General features: G+C 57.1%; 3 protein-coding genes across 3 annotated transcripts; all 3 read left to right on the top strand.

The window, feature by feature from the left end:
* Positions 1 to 179: 179 nt before the first annotated feature.
* Positions 180 to 2,526, top strand: VDAG_01721 (G2-specific protein kinase nim-1; the record flags this gene model as incomplete). Its single annotated transcript, XM_009657750.1, has 3 exons — positions 180 to 222; positions 299 to 760; positions 821 to 2,526. 3 exons carry the CDS (start codon positions 180 to 182, stop codon positions 2,524 to 2,526), a joined length of 2,211 nt encoding a protein of 736 aa, XP_009656045.1.
* Positions 2,527 to 5,293: 2,767 nt separating this feature from the next.
* On the top strand, positions 5,294 to 6,131 carry VDAG_01720 (uncharacterized protein; the record flags this gene model as incomplete). The annotated part of the gene is made up of 2 exons (XM_009657749.1): positions 5,294 to 5,429; positions 5,764 to 6,131. 2 exons carry the CDS (start codon positions 5,294 to 5,296, stop codon positions 6,129 to 6,131), a joined length of 504 nt encoding a protein of 167 aa, XP_009656044.1.
* A 4,154-nt stretch (positions 6,132 to 10,285) lies between these two features.
* Positions 10,286 to 11,500, top strand: VDAG_01719 (uncharacterized protein; the record flags this gene model as incomplete). Its single annotated transcript, XM_009657748.1, has 3 exons — positions 10,286 to 10,727; positions 11,044 to 11,290; positions 11,416 to 11,500. 3 exons carry the CDS (start codon positions 10,286 to 10,288, stop codon positions 11,498 to 11,500), a joined length of 774 nt encoding a protein of 257 aa, XP_009656043.1.
* Between the last annotated feature and the right edge of the window lie 3,667 nt (positions 11,501 to 15,167).

Below are 15,167 nucleotides of genomic sequence, written 5' to 3'. Positions count from 1 at the left end.
TTCAATGACGGCGCTCACAAAGTTGCACAAGCACGACCACGACCCCCATCTCGACACCCTCAACACCAGACAGATACTAACCCAAGCAGCACCAAACTCTATCCAAAGGTTTCTGCGACGTCTATGGAAATTAGAAGTTTGTGTTCCCTGCTTGCAACTTCCATCGCGCATCGCCCATCATGACAACTGAGGGCGACAAGTACGAGGTCCTCGAGAAGATCGGTATGTCGAGTCACATATCCTCATACTAATCTTTCGCGTCGCAAACACTGACATGTACTCTCTCTGTGCTCCGTAGGCCATGGATCTTTTGGGGTCATTCGCAAGGTCCGTCGAAAGGCCGACAACTTCGTCATGTGCCGCAAGGAGATCAGCTACCTCAAGATGTCCGCCAAGGAGCGTGAACAGCTGCACGCCGAGTTTCAAATCCTCTCACATTTACGGCACGAGAATATCGTCGGCTACTTCCACCGAGAACACCTCAAGTCCAGCCAGGACCTTCACCTGTACATGGAATACTGCGGCAACGGCGACCTCGGTCGCATCATCAAAAACTTGACGGTCAAGGGCGAGCGCGCCAAGGAATCCTTTGTCTGGAGCATCTTCTCGCAGCTCGTCACCGCCTTGTATCGCTGCCACTACGGAACCAACCCCCCCGAGGCGGGCAACAACGCCATGGGCCTCTTTAGCAACGTGGTCCGGCCCAAGGTTCCTGCTGGCACCATGACCATCCTCCATCGTGATCTCAAGCCTGAGAATGGTAAGTCGAAATGACAGTGGCCTCATGGAAGGGAGAGGCACGCGAGCTAACCATCTGCAGTCTTTCTCGGAGAAGACAACTCGGTCAAGCTTGGCGACTTTGGCCTCGCCAAGATGATCCAGTCTCACGACTTCGCATCAACCTACGTTGGTACGCCATTCTACATGTCGCCAGAAATCTGCGCCGCCGAAAAGTACACGCTCAAGTCGGACATCTGGTCGCTCGGCTGCATCATGTATGAGCTGTGTGCTAGGGAGCCGCCGTTCAACGCAAAGACACACTTCCAGCTCGTCCAGAAGATCAAGGAGGGCAAGGTCAACCCGCTGCCCGACATTTACTCGCCAGAGCTCATGGGCACCATCAAAGACTGCCTGCGCGTGAATCCAGACCGCCGTCCCGACACGGCGCAGCTTCTGCACCTCCCCATTGTGCGCTTGATGCGCAAGGAGAAGGAGACGGTCGACTTCAACAAGATGCTCAAGGCAAAGGAGGAAGCCCTGACCCAACGAGAGAAGGAGCTGCAGCAGAAGATGGAGAGATTCGAGGCCGAGAAGGATTACACGCGCCAAGAAATCGACAACACTCTACGGAGGGAATGGGAAGTCAAGGCGCGTCTCGAGATTGACCGCCTCGTGCAGCTCGAGATGGAGAGACTGAACAAGAGATTCGAGGATGAAGTGCACTCGCGTGTCCAGGAGGAGCTCCGCAAGAAGGCGCCCACCTTTAACCTGCAAGCACCAATGCTGCACGAGACAAGCATGTCCTCGTCTGTATCTGTCGACAGGACTGACTACGAGAGGTCGTCGGTGGGCGCTGGCGACGGTGAAGGAGACGGGGAATTCCCTTCGACGACAGATCTCACCGACCTGTCCTACGACAGCCCGGAGGCCCCCAACGACCTCCCGAAGAAGACAGCGCGCACTCCCTTTGGCCGCGCCCAAACCATGTTTGCAGGCCACGCCGGGACACCCATGGATATCGAGATGGTGTCGCCCTCGCCGATGGCCATCGCATCGCTGTCCTTGTCACCGAGACGCAACGAGGCAACCAAGGCGCCGTCCACAAACCCCGGCAACATCTTTAGCGCCAATGCGACAGCCACAGCCAACGCTCTTTGGAATGTGCCCCGCGAGTCTACGCTCATGGAATCGGATGACGAGGACATCATCCCATCTCCGACACGCAACATCAGATCGAGGCAGAACCCTTTCACCTCGAAGACGCGCCCTGTGCTGACGTCGCAAAAGACGGCTCCGGTGCCACGCATGAAGACAATGTCCTCTGCCACGGGGCTCAACTCGAACAAGACGTTACCCTCACTCCCTGGGCAGGGTCAGAGCTCGGCCCGTGGCGGCGGAGAGCGTTGTCCGTCGCCGAACCGCCGTCTGAGCAAGATCCCATCGGCCACGAATCTCCAGGCAAACAACAACGCTGGTGCCGAAACCTCCTCGGGCAACCTATCTCGCAAGCCCTCCGTCACCAAGAAGGATCAGGAGCCCCTTGGTAAGGTTGCGGTGAAGAACAATATTAGGGGGCGCACCCTAGTGGAGCTCCAGCAGGCTCGCGCCGGCGGACGCCCCCTCTCTGCGGTCATCGCTGCTGGCGGCGAGAACGCGAACCTCAACGTGAGTCCAAAGCGCAACTTCAAGGAGAGGGTTGCGGAGCGTCGCGCCAGTGGCGGTGAGCCGGTGGCTGTGTGGGATCCCGAGCGAGATGAGATGCCCAGCCCCTTCCTCGTACGCAGGAAGCCAATGACCCGCGTCTGAGCCGTGCCGTGCCGTGTCTTATCCAGTGGTCCTGGGCCTCATGGAGGTCCGACTCTTTGGCAGGCTAGCCAGTAGGCGATGAGGGGGCGTGGAGTATGTCGGACGGACAGGAAGTAATGAGGACGTAGAAAACGTTGGAGGATGAAGAGGGATGATACCATAACTTGACGTTACTTTGCAGGGAGGCTTCCTCCCTGTCCCATTTCTTTTTCTTTTGTCACTGGCTTGGAAAACATAGCGGCGGCCGGGTTGTGTCCATTGTTTCTTCCGGGCCGATGAAGGACGAAGGGAGAGAGGTCCAAGGGGGGGATCAAGGCTGCGGGACATATGTGATACACACGCTGGCGGGAGGCGAGCGTACGGCAAGGCGTAAGGCGTTTTTTTTTTTTTTTTTGGCTTCGTTCTGAAGGGGGACAACATGCATTATGTCCGCTTTTGTTGCATCTCACATCACTACACCCTTCGCTCACTGTTGCGGTCTGTCTTTTCTTTTTTCTTTTGGGGGCATTGGGCAACGACAAGTTGGTTTGACTACTTGTAAATTTATATCAAGGCGTGTAACAAGACCTCCGCAAGATGACTGCTGTAGAAGAATGTCCAAAGCTACTAGAATGGACTCGCCGCTCATGGTTGTGCCTCTAGTTCAGAAGCCGCCTTCGCAGACACTTGGCACACGGGTTCGAACTGGCGGAGCTCCGCGTCTTGACCTCTGCCTGGCGGCTCTTGGGGCTTAAGCGACGTCAATAGTCTATCATCTTCGATCAATGGGGTGTGGGATGCGCTCGCGCCCTGCGTCGACGCAGCCTCCTCGTTAATGTGGTCCATTTGCGTACAGCTCGGCGACGGTCATGTACCTATGTGGGAACACACACTCTCACACACTCACACACTCACATGCACGTACGTGCATATTCGTGAGTCCACGCGCGACAAGCACTCCGAGCAAAAGGTGACGACGATCCCAAGCGCCAGGTTTTCCCACTGGGAGGCTGGCTGGGCGACGGGGAAGCAAAAATGATTGTCTCAAACACCACGCTACAAGGCCCACGCACCACGCCGTCGACGGCTGGGAATTGCTTCTCTGTTTCTTCTCGCCCGCAGAATTCCGGGGGGCGAGGGCATGGAGATCGGCGGGGCGGACATGCTGCGGCGGGGCGGACATGCTGCGGCATGGCGTTTCGTTTTGCTTTCTTTCTTTCTTTCTTTTTTCTTTTTTCTTTTTTTTTTTCCCCTTCCGCCGGCACGCGGGCGGTTGACAATTGGGGGTGGTGAATGGAAGCCTTCTCGGAGGAATGTGCTCCTTTGCTTCTTTTCCCTTTCCCTCGAGCTCAAGGGCCCTCGGTCATCTTCTCGTCAGCAGGCATATTTGCTTAGTCGGGCGCACGGTATTGTTTGCTTTTCTTTGCAAGGGACGCAACCTAGAACGACACCGGCAGTGGTGATTTGAAGGGCTGACTGCGGAGGGGGTGCGTGCGCTCCGAGGCTATGGAAGAAGCAATGTGAGCCGCACTCGACACGTTCAGTGCGGCCTCGCTAAGGGAGTGGCTGCTCCTTGGCCCAGTCCGGCATGCAGTCCGTTGCTTCGGGGAAGCAGACATGGATGGCATTTACCACGAGGAGGGCCCACGAAGTGGTGGTCTGAACTGGCCTAGTGATAGCTGGCACATGTCGACGGGTGTCTCTAACAAGCCACAGTATGCGGCAGAGGCTGTCCAGAAAGGATGATTGATGATCGTCAAAACGTCAGCCGTCTCGGAGCACACTCAAGTCTCAGTGAAACATGCAGACGCGCTAGGATGACGATGCCGGGCAGGGCATTCAACTATGAGAAAAGCCAAGAGTCTGGCAGGCATACGCAGATCATTCTCACCACGAGAAAACGTGACTGTGACACCCCATACAGTCCGCAGCAGAGCGAGACATGTGTCTTATTAGCAAGGACGGAGTGTGGCTTGTGTCGCGTCCGCTTAGTGTCGCATCGGAATTGGGGGTCGTTGAGACATAGGCGTGTCTCAAGCCACGTGAAGGACGAGACATGACCAACGGCCACTAACAGCACTAAGACACGTATGGACAAGGCCCAGGCACTGGAACAGAAGCGTCTAGTCAACCACAGGTAAGAAGGAGACCGGTCAGTTTTGCTCGGGTATGGAGCTGGACGTTGTTACGGACGAGCGTTGGGACTTAACGGTCTAAGAGTGAGTGGCTCCGAGTCAAATGACTGTTTCTTTTCCCTCTCCACATTTTACACTCGCCGAAGGTGAGCGGATGAGGAGCGGCTGTGAGACATGTGAATGATTAGAAGACTGCTGTTGCGTCGTAGTGCATCCTACCGACCTCACCTCGCCTGACGCTATGAATATCATGTACTATGTATTCGTCTGGACAAGGTGAGTCCCCACGTCTAGTGGTAGACGGTTTCTTGGATCCCCATCTTGGACGTCAGCCGCGTATGCGCTCCGCCGCCTGGGTCACATTGTGACCCGATATGTGAGAACCATGTTATATCGGTCATTCCCTTTCCAACGACTTGTGCGTCGTTCGGCCTAGCCAGGGTTGCATCCACTGCGCCGTTGTACGGACTGTACTGCGATAAATAGCAGTTTGGCACCGATAAACCTGAAGGCACAATGTGGTTAGTATAGTTACATCCTTCCTTGGGAGCATTGTCGGTAGCCAAGAGTTCTTCGGGTCGATCCTATTACACCGATGAAGGATCATTTGTTCGATCCTCCCTGGCCGTCCGCGCTCTCCTTCAATAGGCGACATGCCTTACGGCCCGGAAGCGACACGCGGCAGCTTGACTGCATCGATGATGATGGTGCTCATCTCCAAGGCTCATCGTGAATGGGCAGCATGCGCCTCGCGGGCGCAGACGAACGCTCCATCGGGGCCCTGGACCGGTGAAATCCGTTCATAGTCAGGTGGGGCTGGCTGGTGTGGGAGTGGGAGTGTTCCCTCCCGCCTGGCGGGTTAGAAGCGAGGGCGATCTCCCAAAGTACCATGGGACGGGAATTCTGGGAACGGGGGGGTGACATTGGTCCCATACCATTTCATTCCTGTGCTTCGTTTCTGTCCCTGTCATCGTCTGCCACGTTCGCACCCGAAGGGCATCTCGAGAACGAAACAATGACGGGGGGGTATGAAGCCTGCAAATGAAAGGGACAGCTTCTCCAAGATCACTCACTTCAAACATGCCAGCCACCCATGCCATCTGATTGACACAAACCCCTTCAGCAACACTCTCCACCCATGGGGATCACCAGAAGATACTGGCTCACTTGTTCGCCCGTGCAGACGCGCCAAGATCGATTCCTGGTGCCGGCAGTGACAGCCCTAGCCTGGAAGGAGGCAATGGACCGGGCGGGCTCGTCCAGGCGAGAGGAGGATCATTGGAGACGAATAGGGGATTACTGAATCGTATCCTGCAGGAGGGGGCCAGGGACTTTAGTTACGAGATGCCGCCCATGACGCCCGTTCAATCCCTCACACATTGTTTCCCCAAATCCCCAGCTCCGATCGAGAGCGAAAGAAGGGTGACATCGTCCAGGCGCCGTGCTGTCGTGATGGCCAAGTCTTATGAAAGGGGGCTGTGTTCCCCGTGATACATGTTTCTTGTACATGAAAGCCGTCTGAGGGTCCATTACTCGTGTAGCTGGCTAAGAGAGGAAAATAAAAAAAAAAGCAAACGGGCTTGCTCGGGCGTCGATACACTTCATGCTATGCTGAGGTATACCACATAGTTCACTAGCACTAAAGCCCTGGCAAGGGCCGAATGTAGCGGAACTATGATGAACGAGCACACACACACATGCCTCGACCACTCCCGTCCATCCGCTATGTTGGCTGCTTCTGCCGCCGCCACGACGCAGCTGATCATCCGGCCGGTGTTCTATCATTCCTGGAACGGGCTGGCCAGTTGTTTATCCCCCCTCCCCCCCCTGATTCCTGGCTTCCTCTCACTAGGGGCATATTCTGCGCCGGATGAGCAACATGGATCCCGGAAAAGGAGCGGCGTGGACGCACCCAAGCCCGCCCAGTCCTCCCTCCTCCACTGTGACAAACCCGCCTCTCCACCTGTATCGTGGGTGGATGTGCTAACGACGAAGATCCTCACGAGGTCGGACTGGGTCAGTGGTATGCGAGTCGTGGAAGAGAGGGCACGGTGATGGGCGAAACAAGGAAGGGTGAGAGATCGCCGAACAACAGCGCGTTACGACACGGGCGGCGGCGAAACGAGACTTCCCACTCTGAAAGTTCTTACAGACTTTGCTCCTGGGTAGAGTGTAGCGTCTGAAGAGATGCCCCACGGGCGAGGCAGCATATCTAGGTACGCAGAATTAGCGAGGTATGACAGCATGGCTCCCGGTGAGCTGGGCTCGACGTTGCAACCTCCTCCCGCCTGCTACCACAGGCAACTCAGAATAATGTTGCGAGCAACCCTCTTGTAACCCCTCCCTGCTCACTGGTGGGTTAGGCCCGGAAGCCCCCCACCTCGTATGTCCGGGAGGGGTGTCTCGAGATACAACATACTACCTGGACGGAGAAACATGCACAGCCTGAGGATCCATCACAAGACCCCTGGAAAAGATCCCCTTTGCCATCTGGGATCCGCCGACGATCGACAACAGATGCGGTGCGATGCTTGCTTGGGCTCCTCCAGGCGGCAAGAATCGAGAGAGGCCAAGACAGGCTTGCCGGCTGATAATTCCACAAAGTGGTGTCATGTTGACCCAGATATGCTGAGCGCCAGTCCGCTCCCTGTACGTTGAGAAGGGTCCAGCCAGAGAGATCACCCCCCAGTCCTGACGGAGATGACTGAAGGGCAGGTCGCGCTCAGCAAGCCATCGAACTCAAGCACATCGATCTATAGATGGCTACGACCGCCCGTCGCGGTTGGCGATCCTACCCCCCTTCCTGCTAAGAAACCTTGTTTATGCTCAAAGTCAGAGCTTCGGAGAACCCCTTGCGGTATGGCTTGCTTGGTTTGGCTCCTGAAAATCGCTGCCACCCCTCTTGATCCTTCTGGTACCACCATGAATGAATGGCGAGCTTGGAGCGCGAAAGCTCCGGAAATCTCGGCCGATCTATGACCGTTGCTGTTTCCTCCCCCTATTAACAGAACATTAATCTCTCAGCAACAAGGACACAGATGCGGGAACCAAAGAGGGGATTCCAGTGATTGGGGGGCGCTCCTGATCAACCCCAATCCCTGCGGGACCATGTACTGAACACATCACGGGCAGGGGGGGAGTGTTGATGGGGTTGCCTTCATGGGACACGATGTGACCTGGTTCTCCTCCATTTGGGAGAAGCGCAATGCAGTGATGAGCATGGTGCCTCCTGGTCTCATGCACATGGAAACCGTCTTCGGGGCCGGGGCACCTCCGGCGCATCTTCCGGCAGCTTGCCCGACAGTTTGGAACAGGTTGGCTGCTGGCCCTGCTCGCTTGTCAACTTGGGAGGGGGGAGGAGGGGACGTAGAGGGATAGCTGGCTGCGGCCTGAGTCGCATTGCAGGCGAGCACCCGCCAGGATCGATTGCTCCTTACACCCATCCATCTGCCTACTGGTCTGTTCATCCATCCACTCGGCCGGACTGGTCTGGGGGCCATGCAGTTAGGCTGTTGTGATCCAGCGCTTGATGTCCTCTGGGCCTTCGGAGGAGACAGACAATGCCGCCGCCGGCCAGACGTGACGTGTGCGTTCATCAATGCTGGTAGAGCAAGCTAGGTTAAACCTGGAGCAGTTCATCTACTTCTGGTACTGCAATTTGGGGCAGCGATCAGGTCGGTCACTTGCTCCTTGGTCGCCTGCCGATCGTCCGAGTAGGCACGTCCGCCAAGACCAACAAGGGGTGCCACAGTCCATCTTCTTTCTCGCAGAAGCTCTCCAGAAGAAATAGTTGAAGCACACCCAGAACGTACCAGGCCTGACAGCTGCCATATCACGCTGGGCGTGATAGGCGAGAGGGGGACCCCTCCAGCCTCTCTGCAGGCCCAGGGGTCTACCCTTCATGACCATGTGGCTCAGTCCAGGCCAGAAATCTTGCAGTGGCAGCAATCCGGTCTCTCCTTGCTTTTCCGCCCCCCCCCCCGCATGGGCGCGAAAGCAGGCCAACGTCCGACATACGCAGCCGGTGAGCAAGGACGAGGGTGATAGATTCTTCCCCTTGGCCGCAAAGATACGGTGAGGGTGTGGGAGACTCGGGTGAAGCCATGCTTGTCCCTTGAGCACCTCCATACGTCTTTGCCCAGGGACGCTGTTCGACGGAGTAGCCCTTGGCCCCCCTCGCCGGCCGGCATCTCCTGGCAAAGCAAAAGAAACAAAAGCTCTTGAGATGAGGACGCCACCAATATGGATGGAGTGTAGAGACGCGTTGGAAAAGCAGAGCGCGTCGCAGGTGATTGGAGCGAATAAGCTTCCCGTGACATCCCCAAACTCTGGGATCACATGTTGGGCTGTCCGCGAGCCGCCATTGCGAACGAGGGCTGTCGTGTAGGTTCCCTGTACCAAGCTCGTCGAGACGCTGGAATTAGATGCTACAGCGGCGTGACTGACGTTGCTGGGCTGGGCTGGAGCTGGAGGGGGAGGGGGTATCTGGCCCGGTCTGGGCCTCCCCATGGATCTGAAGATACGATGCGAATGATGGAAGGGCACAGGAAACCAGACAGGGTATGATAGGGCGGTCCAGAGCAGAAACAAGAGGGCCAATGGCTACCCAACACACTGCGCGGTGGGCGCGCTTCGGTGGGAGAGGGAGTGAGCTGCGTCGTGCATGCGGCCGCCGGCATGATGCCTGGCGAGATGGGAAAAAAAAACCCAGAGCTCACGCCAGACGGGCAACACTGGCAACTTGCAGGGCTGGACGCGTACCCCTCTCGGTGCTCTCCTGAACCCTGAGTCGAGCCCGCCCGTGGATGCGTCGCTCCCCTTGTCTCTTCGTCTCACCGACGGCGCTGGCGATGGCGACGACGATGGCCGTGCCGGGATTTCCAAGCCACCACCATCTCGATCGGGCAACTAGCACGAGTCGAAAGTCAATCTGGGCTCCGAGATGAGATGAACCACGCAATGAGCCGTGATGAAGTGGGAATTCGAAGCATGCGGTGAGCTGGCCCCCTCGTCCATTTGGTACGAGGCAAGCATTGAGGTTCATTCACTTGAGCGCCTCACTTGTGTCGTGCGGCCTCGTTCCCAAAGGATGAACCTGGGACTCGTTCATGGGATGAACGAGATGCACTGAATGCTCAGTCAAGCATGCATGGATCCGTGATGGCCACCTTACCGCTTGCGGCAATCCTCTCGTGGGTCTGTTCTCTGTTCTGGGTCATGTGGCCCGGCTCCAAGCATCGGGGAGGCCCTGCGAGGGCATGGAGCGAGCGTCTCCAATAATACCAGTTAATGGCATGGATCAAATGCTATTAGATGCCTTGCCAGCCTGAGCGGGTGTCTAGACAAGATGGGATCGGAGGGGCGCGGCGGCATAGGGAGAGCTCGCTCCTCCTGCTGCTCCCTACACCGTCGTTGCCGTGGTCATGGCCGGCTCATTGGCTGCGTGTGCACCTAACGAGCAAATCAGCCACGATGACCCGCCGCGATGCGGATGAGATGCGGATGAGATGCGGACGAGATGCGGCTTGTGGGTAGGCTGAGGCGGCAGGACGTTGGTCCCCCCGGCCTCCTCCTTCGAGCGCCCAGAGGACGTTGGCAAGATGTACCGTAACCGAGAAGGCTAGACACACACATGTCAGCCCATTATGACGCCTCCTCCGTATGCGGGCGTTCCGGGGGGGTGGGAGGACAAGACGCACAAGGGAAGAAGAAGCACAAGCAGGCACCGCAACCTGGCCCGGAAGGACGACATTCGCTTGGGGGGGGGGCTGTTGGTTGCGTCGGCGATCGTCACTCCAAGGCCTTCTTTCCAGCTTCCTCGCCCGCTTCTTCGTTCCTTCGCCGGGTGGGCTCGCTGTTCAAAAGTCAGCAACCAGGACAAGCACACAAACATACAAGGGGCACCAAGGAGGAGCAGGGGCGGGGGCGGATTACGAGGGGCCCTCATCCTCGCGTGGCAGGGGTCTAGCTATCATGGCAAGAAATCAGGGCATGGGCAGGAAAAGCAGAAAAACGAGAGAGCCAGTCATGGCCATGTACTTCCAGGGGAGTCCCGGCTGATCGTCGCGGGCGCTGGAGATCACAGGAGTGAGCCGTGGGGCGCAGCTCCCGCATGTCGCCAATGAAAGCTCCTGGTCTTGCGCGCTTATCCAGTGGGACAGGCCAGATGCGAGATGAGATGAGATGAGATGAGCGATCTTGGTTGTCGGTGCAGCCTGTCTGTCTTGTGCGGCCCTGGGTCTTGTGATTTCGGGCGCGGCGAAGTAGAGGAAGGGAGAGGAAAGCTGAGCGAGCACACACCGGTTCGCTTGAGGCGATGCACAGTCCGAAGCGTGCGTTCGCGTCGGTCGGTAGTGGCCAGAGTCATAATGTAGTCACCAGCGATATTAGGCTTTTCTGTTAGCGATGCTGGTGGGAACTTTGACTCCTGGTCGTGGTCTCGAACACTCCGAACCTCTCCACGTCTTCCCTGATCTAACCGAAACTCTGCCAGCCGGCCGGTCGGCTTTCTGGTCGGCAGAGACAGCTGGAGGGAGGCAAAAGCTTGGCAAGACAACGCAGCGCATCGCGCTTGTCGTGGTCGCTTCTCACAACGGCAAAAGCCTTTGGCGCGTCGGCACAAGAACCGACGGCCATGAGAGATGCGCGAGGTGCGAGAGGGGCATGCCAAGTTAGCAGCGTCACAAAGAACCGCTTGCCACAATGGCACTGTTATTGCTCCTCGTGTTGCTGCGACATGACTTATGAACTGGTCGCTGAACTCGACCGAAAACAGCAGCACGACTCAAGTCAGACACCCGCCAAAGCCTCGTTCATACTGGAATACGCAAATTGACGTCGATAATGCTGACATGAAATGAGTAGTGGTGGCATGTGCACCCTTCTTCTTTGCTCTGTTCAACGGCGGCCCCTCTCCCCTGCACCCCGCCCTCGGAAATCTCCATGGCGCAGTCTGCTGTTTAGCTTTGGTGTCCTTGGCGTCCTTGGTGTCTTTGGTGTCTCTGATACCATTCAGGCCAATGCCAACATGGCGATGAGTCCAGCTAGACCCTGTCACGAGATTCCATGGACATTCTAGTGCCGCACGCAGGTGGGTGCCCGCTCCGTCAGGCCGCGCGTTAGCAAGCCCGATCTTGTGCCAGGAGAGAGTTGCTTGCGAATGAGGGCGGCCTAGTGAGATGACATGTCAGCCGGGAACTGGGTGATCCTGGATGTCATCGACCGTGACAGTTCGGACCAAGTGATCGACCTGTCCTGTAGGGTCAGCATCCCACGTGCGAGGCATGAGGTCACTTGCCAGGCACTGCATTGCCATCTGTTTCTATTTGGCCTCCTGTACCGGAATGGATTCTCAAGCCGCTTCTGAGCAGGAAGGCCGACGGCTGGTCACAGCTGATGGGCATATTTGATTCATTCACTGAAAGGAAGCCCCCCCTGTGCTGATCGACATGTCCTTCGTTGGTTCTGGGAATCTTACCAGGAGCACTGATGGTTCATGTACACAGGTCGCCCAAGCCAGTCAACCCCGCCTGGGTTGTTGGGCACGCCGTGTAGTGTAATACTGCCAGTGCATCTTGTGCCCTTCTCCCTTGGACTGTCCGCCCTATTGACTAACAAGTATTTGCCTTGGCCACAGTGCCTCATTTGGGCACGCGACAGCATCATCGCTTGCGACGGCAGGCGAGTCAAGCTGTCAGGTCACCGTGGCCCGCTACTGGGAAAAGAACAGTTCTTCCGACGATCTCGCACGTGGCAATGGCAGGATTCTATGGCATTGGCAGCAAGAAAGAAAAGCCTGACGAAAGCCCGCCTCCATGACGACAGAAGTTGGTGTCTAGTTCGCCGCCAACCATCCTGAAGTCGGACACGCCCGCAGTTAGCTCCCCCCCCCCAAGTGCCATGAGTTCAGCGCATGTTTACCATGTGGTTGACGCCCGGCCAAGGGCCGGCGCGGGGCTCGTGGCCAATTCCGGCTGAAGCCTGGAGGGAGAAAAACCAGTTACGAGGTCCGGCGCACCGCTGATCGCCAGCCCTCTCGTCTTCGAGGCAAGTCCCGTCCGTCACAATGCCTTTGGGCAAAAGTGGGCGCCCAGCCGATGACGACACTAGACCTGCCAACCCCAACCGAGATCGACATGGCAGCTCGAAGGGGGGAAGGGGGGGCTGGTTGGCTGTTGGTGGAGGGAGGGTCTTGTTGACCTGTTAGGCATGAGAGTACTTTGCTTTGTAAGGGGGAAGCAGGACCAGGGGTTGATAGATGCGACCGGCACTGATCAGCCGAAGCCTGGGATGGCAGGATAAGGTAGGGGGGGTGTTCGGTTGGCTACTCCGCGACACCTCCGCGCTTCAGGTCGATCGTGCAAACGCCAAGCCGTTGCAACGGTTACAAGACTGTCGCTCATCCACGACGCAGATGCCGGAACGTTCAACAGCCGCATGAGCGGAGGCTGCTGTCAACTCCAAGCAGCCCAAGCGCTGCTGTCGTCTGAATAGGTGAGCTGTTCCACTGCCACGGTCCAGGCGCTGTCAAAAGGCGATACTGCAAACTTGGCTATTGTGTCTGACCAGGCTCTGCCCATCTGTACTCGGGAACGTTACACAAAAGGTGCAGATGAGGACCACCACGTCGGAGCTGAACCCCTCGTAGGTGTGGGTGGCCTTCATACGGCGAATGCACGGCTGAAGCACGTCTTTCTTCTTGCTCGGGAACCAATTAAAGGCCGGCGGCGGGAGCGCAATGGGCAACAAGATGCCCACGGGATGACTCCAAAATGTGAACACATAAATTGAGTTGTCGAAATGTGATCTTGCGGCTGGCGATCCCTTATGGAGTCAAAAATCGCTTCTCCGCGACATAGGCCACGAAAAAGTCAAGTCAACTTGTCGATGCAGTATGACAACAGCAATCAGCATGCTGCCCATCGGCTGCTATCACGAGATGAATTGGCATGGTTTTGCCGAGGATAGCAATGTGTGTGCAAGTCAACTGCTGCCGCTATAGTAGATCGGGTCTGGTATAGTGAAGGACGAGTGTCACCGAAGTGCGACCGTGGTATGCGCCATAGCGCACCTGGCTGCTCGACTCCTGAGCTGCTAATACGACAGAGTTGCAAGTAGTGCAGCACTCGCAGTGCAGTGCAGTGCAGCTGCAGTAGTGCCCCGTGACGGAGCTGCGGCGCGTTCTTGGGCCCAAGGGAGCGAGCTCGCTCATGCAACCTCATTGTGGCCGTGCTTGGAGGCAGGCCCCCAGAGAGAAAGACAGACAGAGAGAGAGCTGCATGCACAAGTCTGGATCCCCTTTGACTTTGAAGCTATGGATCAGCTAGCTTGTGCCCCTCGCCTGATCGTATGTGCCCTGATCTCGATTCTCCCCTCCATGTGTGATCCTTACGGTGATGCTTGACCGGCAATAGCGTGGACATCAACAACTGTCAACTGTCGAGGCCGAGGCGAAGGGGATTTCGTAGAGTCTAGCCCGGTAATGACGTTAGTGTACTTGTTGGTGTACTTGGTGTACTTGGGTACCTCCATGGCCACCATCATCAGTCGACAAGCATCAAGGCTCCAGGCCTACATGTGAACATGCAGCGGCCCCTCTTCAGGTCGCCAGGAACCAGCCAGCATGGGGACTGTGCATCCATCACACAGAGATTACCAGATCATCGCCATGCCATGCTGCCGATTGGTGAGAACCCGAGGCACACATGATGTCCCGTCGAGGGTCCCCCAATTCATGCTTTTGTACAAGTAAAACTCGTCTCTGTCTGTGGTTGTGCCCCCCTTCCATGTCCCAAAAAACCAGAGCAGCAAAACATCGAGCTGTCCTGAAGATGCTCCCAGTGCTGTCCTAGCGCAGCCACAAACAAACCGACAGGCTCGCAAGATGACTAGGCGATCATCACATGCTTGTGAACCCGAGACCGACGGGCGTCCCCAGGAGGAGCAGACGCTAGAAAGGCCACCAGCGGTCGGCCCTGACTTGTCATGTTGGCAGCTAGGCCTAACTCGAGGACACTAAGACCTCTCTCTCTTTGACTCTCTCGCCCTGTTCAACGGCCATGAGGCTGCCAAGCCTGTACGCAAAAGGCTAGCCAGTACGGGAACTGGGAGGGCAGGGAGGGATGAGGGCCCAAGGGGAAAACTCGCTCACCTCGCGCCATCTCCTTCATCCTCGACTCCTGCACTCCGGCAGCCGGGACTAGGGCCTGCTCGCCGCCGCCGCTGGACTGCCGCCACACCCCCGTACTAGCCCGCAAGAACATGACCTGTCAATCTCGAAACTTGTCAATCTGGTCTGTCATCCCTTCCTCAGCAGCGAACGGACCCTATCCTCGTAACCCCCCCTGCCTCGCATCGTAGCTTGCCACCGAGAGTTTGGTTCAACTGATGCAAAGGAGGCTCTCGGAGCTTCAGACCATGTCAATGCCATCGTCCACTGATCACCGTGGCCCAGAGAACACTTGTTTGGTGAGCAGGTGGTGTGAGAAGTCCCGCCCGGTCTTCCGAGACCTCAATTTTTTCTGCTTC

Source organism: Verticillium dahliae, genomic scaffold (genome assembly GCF_000150675.1).
Source record: "Verticillium dahliae VdLs.17 supercont1.3 genomic scaffold, whole genome shotgun sequence".
In the NCBI taxonomy this organism is placed as follows: domain Eukaryota; kingdom Fungi; phylum Ascomycota; class Sordariomycetes; order Glomerellales; family Plectosphaerellaceae; genus Verticillium; species Verticillium dahliae.
This window is presented reverse-complemented; position numbering and strand designations above follow the sequence as displayed.